This window comes from Myotis yumanensis, unplaced genomic scaffold (assembly GCF_028538775.1).
Source record: "Myotis yumanensis isolate MYYU_CA2020_CCGP unplaced genomic scaffold, mMyoYum1.0.hap1 SCAF_3, whole genome shotgun sequence".
Lineage (NCBI taxonomy): Eukaryota > Metazoa > Chordata > Mammalia > Chiroptera > Vespertilionidae > Myotis > Myotis yumanensis.
In genome coordinates this window covers 157,846,865-157,855,908 of record NW_027223754.1, presented here as the reverse complement: position 1 = coordinate 157,855,908, position 9,044 = coordinate 157,846,865, and the positions used below count along the sequence as shown (strand labels likewise).

The following is a 9,044-nucleotide window of genomic DNA, read 5'->3' as shown; positions in this document are numbered from 1 at the left end:
TCAGACTCACAAAGATGGAGACAGTCATCTGGGAGACACAGGATTTAAAGGGATGTCCTCAGAACATACCACAACACCAAAGGGTACCACCGGAAACACATTTTCTCTTCTTCCGTGCCCCCGTCAGGAGAAGAGGCTGGTGAAGTCTGTGAGCATCAACTGGACTAGCTGCCCAGGGTAGAAAGCATGGGCTGCTGGGTCAGATATCTCCTGCTCCGGCCGAAACAAGGTTGGTCCAAACACAATTCCCAGATTGTGGGGGGTCATGCGGTTCTTGTCTGAGTGTGCTATCACCCTGTGGGCAAAGGCCAAGAGAAGGGGGTATAAGGAGTCAGCTTTGCCACTTCAAAGAAACCTAACCCTTCAAAGATTTGAGCAGGGAAGAGTTCACTCTGGGATCCCTCCATGTAGTGGCCAAAGGAAACCAAGGAGAGAGAGCCTCAAGGGGGATGAGATAGGACCAGTGGGGAAACCTTCAAGATACAACTTGAAGATACAAGCCAGGATACAACCACCCTTTCCCAGCGTCAGAGACTGCCCCTAGAGCCCTCTACTGGCTATCCTCTCTCAGAAGTCACTGCCTAGGCCCAGCTCAGCCAAATAAGCCATCACCACTGTTCCAATGGGAAGCAAGGAGCAGCGGGAAGGGAGAGGTTAGATTTCCCTTCCTTCTCACACAGCATCACTGTGCTTATCTTGGTCCCCATTTCCCCCATTTGATGCTGACCAAAGGTTCTAACCCTCATAATATGACCCCTGCACAAAAGTTGCCTGTCTCATCCATCTGCTCTAAACTTGGGTGTTTCCCTACCTTCACCCCATTCGAACAAAGTCCCTGCGGCATGCCCCACCCCACCCTCTCCCTGAGGGAACAAGATGTTCGGTTTTCCCGACCTGCATAAATGCTCCAGGAGGTGGTACAGAGTGTCATGGTTGGGCTTCGGCATTGAGGCTATTAATTCTCTTATTCGAGAGAGGCGCTGTTCTGATTCCGAGAGCTCTATAGAGAAAGAGTCATGGGAAGGGCACGGGGGTGAACTTAGGGAAGGTGCTAGTGCAGGGTGGGTAACTTACTACTCTTTCCCAGGCCCACGGAAGACATCATTTATGCATAGCAGCTTCCTTTTTCTCTGAGCCCAACTGCAGCCTTAGAAATCTTCTCAACTCAGCACTCTAAACACACACACACACACACACACACACACAAAACAAACCAACAACAACTGGGGTTGGCACATGTGTTGAAAGTTACTTTCCATCTCTGTATTCAGGATAAGACAGATGAGAGTAAGGGAAATTCTACTTTTGGTATTGCCCAAAGCTCCCATCCCTTACCAAGAGCAGCACGAAAATGGGGCAGCAGCAGTGGGGGTACCAGAGGCTGGGGCAGCTCCCTGAGAAAAAGCTTCAGGGCTCCAGTGACCACGTGAATGTCATCCCACTCGGCACTGTCGAAATCTAACTGGCCTTCTGGAAGAAGAAGGAGGTATATAGAAGGGTTCAGAGCTCATGAAGGGCCAGAGGGACCCAGAGACTGAGAGATCAGGAGTTTGGGAGAAGATCCAGCTGAGGCAGACATAGGAAAGCCTAGGGCAAGCAAGTCAAACTCTCTGCCCGTGCCGCATGTCTCATTTACTTGGCCCGTCTTAGCCTTTGAGTTTGACATGCTTGGCCTGGGGTGTCTACAGTAGGGCAGGATAGCAGAGGTAGGGATGGGGACAACCCTCCCAGGAGCAGGACATGGGGAATCATAGGAGAAAGGAGGATGTGGGGGATTTTTAAGGGTCTAAGGGGCCTTTCATATAAGTACCTTGTCCTGGTTGCTCTGGGAACACGTACCTCCCATCGGAGGTGACCGCCCGCTCTGCAACATGTATGAGAAGAGATAAAGAGCTAAGACGTGCAGTTCCAGCCGGAAGACCTCCCTGCCTGCCAGCTCGCTCCCTCGGAACCGCCTGTGGTTCTGAGACACGAAGTTCTTAGTACCACCACTTGCCCACAGGCCTTCTCACCTCTGTCTACCAGGAAGCGAAGTTTCTGGACCACTGCCAAGTTCCCGCTCACCCGGTAAATGCCATCCACATCTAGACCTAGGAGATGAGGCAAGGAAAAAGGAGATAAGGATTCCTGCTCTAATGTGTGTGATGAGGTCTGGTGAGGGAACCAAGGGTGGAAGGGAAAAGGTTAAAAGGAAGAGTGAGGGAGGTGGGGAATCCCAGGCCTTGGCCTGCTGGAAGGGTAGACCTGGGGTCTCTGGGAAAATCACCTCTCTTATCTACAGCAGCAACGCAGCGCCGCACAAAGCTGGGCACAGTGTCTCCTTCCCGCTGGCACAGGGATTCCAACTGGCAGCCGAACACCTGGTCTGGGGAGACACAGGATGAGGTGGCAGTGCCACCCAGGGAAGCTCTGCTCGGCACAGGCCTTCACTCCAAAGCTGGGCTGGCCCTCCTGGCGGCCTGTTTTAGGCCTATACAAGCAGGTACACCCACCTCCCAAAAGTCAGCAGGAGTGGGAAAAGCAACCGTCTCCGAAGAGAAATTCTACTCGGAGCCTCTCTGAAGTTTTCTCATCCATGAAATGGGCTGATGCCCAGATCAGGAACATAAAGACACTCCTGGAGGCACGAAGGAGAAAGGCACCCGCTGGGCCAGCCCCCCTCACCTCGGAGCAGACCCCGCTCCTGCAGGCTTTGCAAGGGCGGTCTCTTAGCGATGAGCCGCTTCAGTTTGTTTCGCACGCGGTTCTGCTCAGTTCCATCCGGGCAGCGACCTGTGGGAGGCCGGGAACCGGAGTGTGAGCACAGCTGGCGGGAGGAGGAACCTGGAAATAGCCCCCCAGGCCGGCCTCTCACTGGAGCTCCGGCGGACGCCGAAACGAAGCAGTGGCTTGGGCACCGGCTCCGACTCCTCTTCCTCGTCCTCCCCGGCGCTCAGCTCCCCCAGCTCCGCCGGTCCCGAGCCTGACAGGCGCAGCTCCACTGGGTTCTCCCGATCCTGGATCCAGGCGGGTGAGGTGGGCCATCCAGGCGGGTGAGGTGGGCCGAGTAGGAGATTGGAAGAGAGGAGAGAAATCTGCACCCGCAGCTCGGAGCAAGGAGACCCTAATTGGCTGCTGGGGTCCCACGTCCCAGCCCCACCCCAGGGCTCTGCACTGAGACCATCCCGCCCCCCATTACCCCCACGCCCTACGGGTCCTCCCCCACTGCCTCGGCCCCGCCCGTCCTGCCCCTCTCACCAGGCGCTCGATGACCGCCCGCAGCGCGTGGTGCCACGCTCGCAGCTCGGCCTCGAGGTCTGACTGCAGCAGGAATTCGTGGCCCGGGACCGTGCGGATCTGGGGCGCCGGCGGGGAGAAAGGGGGAAAGGCGTGGGTCGGGGGGAGCGTACAGAGCGGGGAGGCCCAGAGGGAGCCTCACGCGGGAAACTGGGGGCGCACCCTCGGGTCAGAGGAGGCTTTGAGGGCGCTCGAGGGGCACTCACGTGCAGGACGTTGCGGCGGCTGGACAAGTGTCGGCCGTGGGCCAGGGCCGCCCCGCGTAGGTCCACGCTGCTCTCGGGTCGGCTGCCCGCTGGTCCCTGGGAATCAGGGGAGAAACTGAGGTCGCGGTGCAGTCTCCCTCCCTGTCTCCCTCTCCCCGGGGGGACCGCCTGGACGTGGCAGGTGGCGCCGCTTCCTAACGCCTTTCCCTCCCTCCCCGCCCCTGCCCGCCCTCACTCACCCAGACTGCAGAGGAGGGTGCCGCCCGGGGGGGCTCCCGGTAGAACATCAGGCTGTTCCCCGCTAACACCACCCACGATGGGCACCAGTTCTTCCTGCGGGGGCAGAGGGGCAGGAGCCGCGCAGAGGCCATTTGGAATCAGAGGGGAGGGCGCTCTCCCCGCGCTGCTCCACCCAACGCGCTGCTCCACCCCACGCGCGGAGTCCGACAGCCGCGCCCCTGCGTGGTCCCCGCTCTCCTCACCTGAGCTTGCGTCCCCCCTGAGCAATCTTAGTCACGTTGAGCTGGCCCGACTTTTCCACCTCCTGGGACATGGTGGGGGGGGGGGGGGGTACCAGTAAGTCACCCAGAGCCCCTCGCAGAACCTCGGCTTCGAGTCTCGAGGGAGGCTGGGTGAGGGAGGCTACCCAGAGAACAGTCAGAAAGAGGAAGACGTTTCGGAGGAGCGGGAATTGCGGGGTGGGGCTGGGAGGATCTTGCATGCACGCGAAAAGGGGAAACTTACGTGAGGGTCGTCCAGGACCTGCGGCAGAGACCGCAGGGGCTGCCGGGCTGCAGGCTGGTCTGGGGGGTTGAGCTGGGAGGTGCGGCGGGGGAGGCAGGGTGAACCCTGGGGCGGGGGGTTGGAGAAAAACAGGTGGAGCAAACGCTAGCTTGGAGGGCCCTAGCTGCGGAGGAAGAGGAGTGCGGGTGTGGGTGGCCGGAGAGCGAGAAAGAAGAATGTCTTGCATAAAAGAGAAAGTGGTGAAAAGATGGCTTTTCCTGCGGGTAAACTGGAGGAGGAAGGGGTCTCACCTGGGGGTTGAGCAGTTCTGGGGACCCCGTGTCCGAGTCTGAGCCCTTTGCCTGAGGTTGCAGGACACCGTTGTCCCTATTCAGGGTCTGTGTTCCCTCCATGGAGCCAGGGTTCTGGGGGGGGGGGGGGGGGGGGGCCGGGAAGAGGAGGTAAAGCTATGGCCAGATGCCCCCTCAACCCGCTCTCAACACCCTTCTCACAATTTTCTGATTCTCTTGGACTTCTGCGAGCCCCAGGAAGCAAACACACTACTTTGGAACACAGTGGGGAGAGGAGGGGATTGAAGGGACAAAGAGATGAGCCGGAGGGAAGGTCTCACCGTCTCTTGGGTTCGGGTGCGGCGTGGAGGCTTCCAGGACTTGCAGCCAGTCAGTGAGTTTCTGTAGAAGCAGCGTCCGGAGTTGGGGTCCAGGTGCTGCTCCCAGGCGTCCAGCCTCTGCAGCGGGGCACACGCAGGGCTTGGGGGTGGGGACTGGAGACAGCGGCGAAGGTCCACTAAGTTACAGTACACAGGGGGCTCTGACATGGGGAGCTGGGGTCCAGCCTGCCAGGAAAGGGGGGAGAAAGGGGTAGGTATTCTCCCCAAACGCCTCTCCACCTAACTACCTCCCACTCTCCCCCACCATTTTCTCACCACCAGATCCTGGCTGGGGTTACCCAGGTACTGAGGGAGAAACCTGGTCCCCCGCTGTTGTTGTTTTTTTCTTTTTCTCCCTCCCTCACAGTCTTCTATGCTCTTCTCCTCACTTCCTGTTGCCAACTTCCCTCCTCCCCCACCCCACCCCCAGCCCAGGGCCGCAGGAAAGGGGAACAGGCGTGTGTGTGTTTGGGGGGGGGGGGGGGAGTTGAGAGGAGCTCCCCACGCTCACATCCTCCCAAGTAAAAGGAGACTGAGAGGAGGGGGTATGAGAAAGGAGGGGCCACTTTTCAACCACTAGTAACTACGAGAGGGGAGGGGCTGAGTCTTCAGGAAGAGCAAAGGAGTTCCATCTCTAGAGGTGACAAGACCTGACACAGGACAAAGCCTGCCTTGGGCCAGGAGTAGGAGGAAGAGAGAGAAAGCACCGCTGAGGTTGGCTTTCTCTCAGTCCCTCTATCATCTGCCAGGTTCCATGTACCCTCCCGATCTTTGCTTCTTGCTGTCCTGTCCCTCAGCTAGAGTTCTTTCTCATCTCCTCGTTTGCATCCAGGCTGTCTCTGACTTCTCCTTATTCAGATTCAACTAAACATCATCTATTCAGAGATGCCTTCCTAGGCCAGGTCAGGCCCTCTCCACCATATTTATCTTCCCGGAAGCACTTATTAGGACCAACACATATTTGTTTATGACAGTTGTCAGTCATGGGAACCCTTGAAAGCTGAGTCTGTCCTGTTAGCCACTGTGCCTAGAACAGGGCTCAGCAATAAATATCTGTTGATCGCAGCTGCTCAGATGGAGAGCTGTGACTCACCACATTGGCATTGGCCTCTGTCAGCAAGTCTTCCCGGGAGAGAGATCTTCCACTTTGTCCATCCTGGGAGGGCTTCAGGAGAGTGGGCCTCAGATTGGTAACACTGACACTTCTGTAGATTTTGGGGGGAAGAGAAGGAGGCTGCTGCGAAGTAGACTGGGCTCTGCCTGCGGTTGCCTGGGATGGGGGCAGCGCGTCCAGTGAGCCAGGAAACAACTCCGGCCCTGGAAACAGAAATGGGGAGAGCAGGGGGCAGGTGATCAGAGGCCTGATCTTGGCTGGGGGTTCACAGGGAAGACAAGAGCAGGGAGAGGCTGTTGTTGAAAAATAAAATGAGATCCTGAAGACTTGAGACTAGGAAGAGAGGCCATGGGGGCACCCTGGTGGGTATAAGGAGTAGGCTGGTCACAGGAAAACAAGAGAAGGGGATCAGCAGAAACTTGGAGGAGGAGGACCCTTCCAATAATTCCCAGAAGCCAGGGAGGTAAGAAGGTGATGGGAAGGGTTTACTCACCATGAGTCCAGCGGGATTGCCTGGTGGCGATGGTGGCTGGGCTCTGGGAACAGATAGACTCCTCTGTCATGTAGGCAGCTGGTACGAAGATGGGTCGTGAGGTGGATGGTGCTCCCAGGCGCCTTGCCAACCACCAGTCAGAGTTGGTCTTTCGAATCAGTAGGAACCTGTCCCCTTCAGCCATAGATACCTGCCGGCCATCTGCCGCAGTGTAAGTGAAGGCATATAGGGCACAGAGCTGGGGTCCCTGAGAAGTGTTTTTGGGCCCCAGGCCTAGGTTCCCCCAAGTACTTGGCCACCACTGGCCCGACAGCATTGTGGCCAGTCCTGTCACCTGTGGGAAAAAGGGGTGTTGGATATCCAGAAAGGGCCAGAACTGGCTACTTCTAGGCAGAGCAACATGGTTCTAAGAGCAGAGTCAGAGGAAAACAAGCACAGGAATCCTGGAGTGAGAGAAGAGGGTAAAGCAAAGGGCCTGAGTGGGGGTCAATGACAGGTTTTGGGGGCTGAGAACTCCGGAGTGATGTGACTGGTGAGGAAGTATATAAGTAAGGTGACAGAGGATGTGGTCAGCAGGGCTGTGAGGCCAGCAAGGCAGGAAATCAGACATGGCCTACCTCAGTGATTTTCCTCCAAGTACCTTCTGGGGCCCATCAGAAGATCCAGGGGCAAAAGAAGTTGGTTCTGGACGGTGGTGGGACTCTTGAGTTGGACACGGGAAGATGAGAAAAAAAGAATCAGGTCTGAGACAGAACACAGACAAAGAGAAAGCAGTTAATGACAAAAATAAAAAAGTTTGTGACCCTTTATTAAATGTACACAGGCACCAATGTTTCCATTACTGATCACCTCAGACCTAAAGCTGCATGCTTCCTCTGTGGAGTCAGAGAGACACAGAAACAGAGAAACAGAGAGCCAGGAAGACCAATTTGGAGAGAACAAGAAAGTGAGTGGGAGAAATGCAGAGGGGTTCAGTTAGACATAGTGGTGAAAACGCCACCATCCTCCCAATCCAGGACATGTTTTGGGGAGCTGGGAAGCCTCCGTACTTAAGCCTCTTGGGTGGGGCCCTACTTTAGTGTGTGGGCTCATTCATTCATACTCTTAGCAAGGATTGGCTGAGCACCTCCTGTGTGAAAGGAACAATGTTAGGCACTGGAGGTCAGATTCAGGAAGGAGATAAACACAGCCCTTGCCCTCTTAGAGCTTAAAAACAGATCTCCACTAACCACACAACACATTTATTAATTAACAAGGGAATCGGGGTCTATGGACAGCTAGCACAGGATGCTATGACAGTATGTTGGGGTGAATGGGAGACTGATGTCAGCTTTTCCCTGGAAGGTGGAAACTGACCTCCCCTGTCCATTGCCAGAGCTTCAGAACCCACACCTGTGCTTCCTCCTTACCTGACCTCCTCTTTCCCTTTCTGTTTCTCCACTGCACAAGGTGAAGCTTTCTGCGAGGCTTTTTGTCTGGCTGTGGAGAGGTGGGGTGGAGGTGAGGTACCTCCCCCTTGGTGACATCAGACAGACAGCTCTCCTCCTCTGACGTGTGATCTGAGGGCTGCGTTACCAGTACCGAGTGCTGGGTGACATTCCTCCTTAGTTTGCTCCACTTTCAAAATGTGCAGAATCCCACCCTTTAACTCTTCCTTCCCACTCCCAAAATAGTGACTGCAGTTCTTCCTGCCTCTCCCAGGCCTCACACTGGGGTTCAAGCCCACAATCAGTGAACTCCTGGTTCACAGGTTGATGATCAACCACTGAGCCACGCCGGCCAGACCCTCATCAGCTTTTAAATGTAGCCAAGTATTCCCCATCTTTAAATAAACCTCCCTTGACTGTGCTCTCTGGTTGCCGCTGTACTTCTTCATATATATATATAAATATATATATATATATACATATATAAATATATATATATAAATATTTATATATATATATATATATATTTGTATTTATTTCAAAGAGGGAGAGGAAGAGAGAGAAACACCAGTGATGAGAGAGAACCATTGATTGGCTGCCTCCTGCACACCCCCCACTGGGGATTGAGCCCGAAACCCAGGCATGTGTCTCTGGACCAGAATCAAACTGGGGACTCTTCAGTCCACAGGCCAATGCTCTATCCACTGAGCCAAACCAGCTAGGCCCCCTTCCTTTTTAAAATCAGACTTCTTGAAAGCGCTGCCTACACACAAAATCTTGATTTCCTCTCCTGACACCTTCCCCTTTCTAAGGTCACTCTTCACTAGGGTCACCCCTGAGTTTGCATGGACACTTTGCAGTCCTTATGCTGTTGACATCTCAGCAGCTGCCAACAAATTTACTTTTTTCTCCTAGAAACACTGTAGGTGTCCTCCTTACCTTTCCAGCACTTGCTTCTCTGTTGCATAAGGGAGGACTTTCCTTTGCTTCTTCCTTAAACCCCAGTAGTCTGAGATCCGGTGCCCTTTGCACTTTGTGTACCCCAGGTAGTCTTAATCTCTCTAGCTCAAATGAGCTCCATGTGCTGCTGAGTACCATATCTTCATTCCAGATCTTTATCTGAAGCTCCAGTCTA

At 55.2% G+C, this 9,044-nt stretch overlaps 1 protein-coding gene across 10 annotated transcripts; it reads right to left on the bottom strand.

Annotated features, from left to right (window-relative positions):
• Positions 1-27: 27 nt before the first annotated feature.
• Positions 28-9,044, bottom strand: ARHGAP9 (Rho GTPase activating protein 9). Of its 10 annotated transcripts, XM_070409886.1 has the most exons (19): positions 7,892-7,956; positions 7,100-7,225; positions 6,483-6,816; positions 5,969-6,192; positions 4,837-5,061; positions 4,517-4,630; positions 4,227-4,331; positions 3,965-4,026; positions 3,722-3,815; positions 3,483-3,578; positions 3,238-3,336; positions 2,855-2,996; positions 2,665-2,772; positions 2,267-2,365; positions 2,013-2,090; positions 1,811-1,864; positions 1,336-1,470; positions 895-1,000; positions 28-295 (listed from the first exon to the last, which is right to left on the bottom strand). In XM_070409886.1, exons 3-19 carry the CDS (start codon positions 6,796-6,798, stop codon positions 124-126), a joined length of 2,229 nt encoding a protein of 742 aa, XP_070265987.1. In that variant the 5' UTR covers positions 6,799-6,816; positions 7,100-7,225; positions 7,892-7,956; the 3' UTR covers positions 28-123. The 10 variants fall into 10 exon arrangements, with proteins under 10 accessions (XP_070265987.1, XP_070265988.1, XP_070265993.1 ...); XM_070409887.1 differs by lacking the exon at positions 7,892-7,956 and adding an exon at positions 8,849-9,044 and having other exon boundaries at positions 6,483-7,225; XM_070409892.1 differs by lacking the exons at positions 6,483-6,816; positions 7,892-7,956 and adding an exon at positions 8,849-8,939 and having other exon boundaries at positions 5,969-6,080.

What these genes read in the sequence shown, in the direction of transcription:
- ARHGAP9 (XM_070409887.1), bottom strand. Translation starts at nt 6,798, where the DNA reads ATGCTGTCGGGCCAGTGGTGGCCAAGTACTTGGGGGAACCTAGGCCTG. An exon ending in GCCGCCGCAACGTCCTGCAC is followed by an intron (nt 3,337 to 3,482) that starts GTGAGTGCCCCT and finishes CCGGCGCCCCAG; the next exon opens with ATCCGCACGGTCCCGGGCCA. An exon ending in CCCAGAGCAACCAGGACAAG is followed by an intron (nt 1,471 to 1,810) that starts GTACTTATATGA and finishes TTCTTCTTCCAG; the next exon opens with AAGGCCAGTTAGATTTCGAC.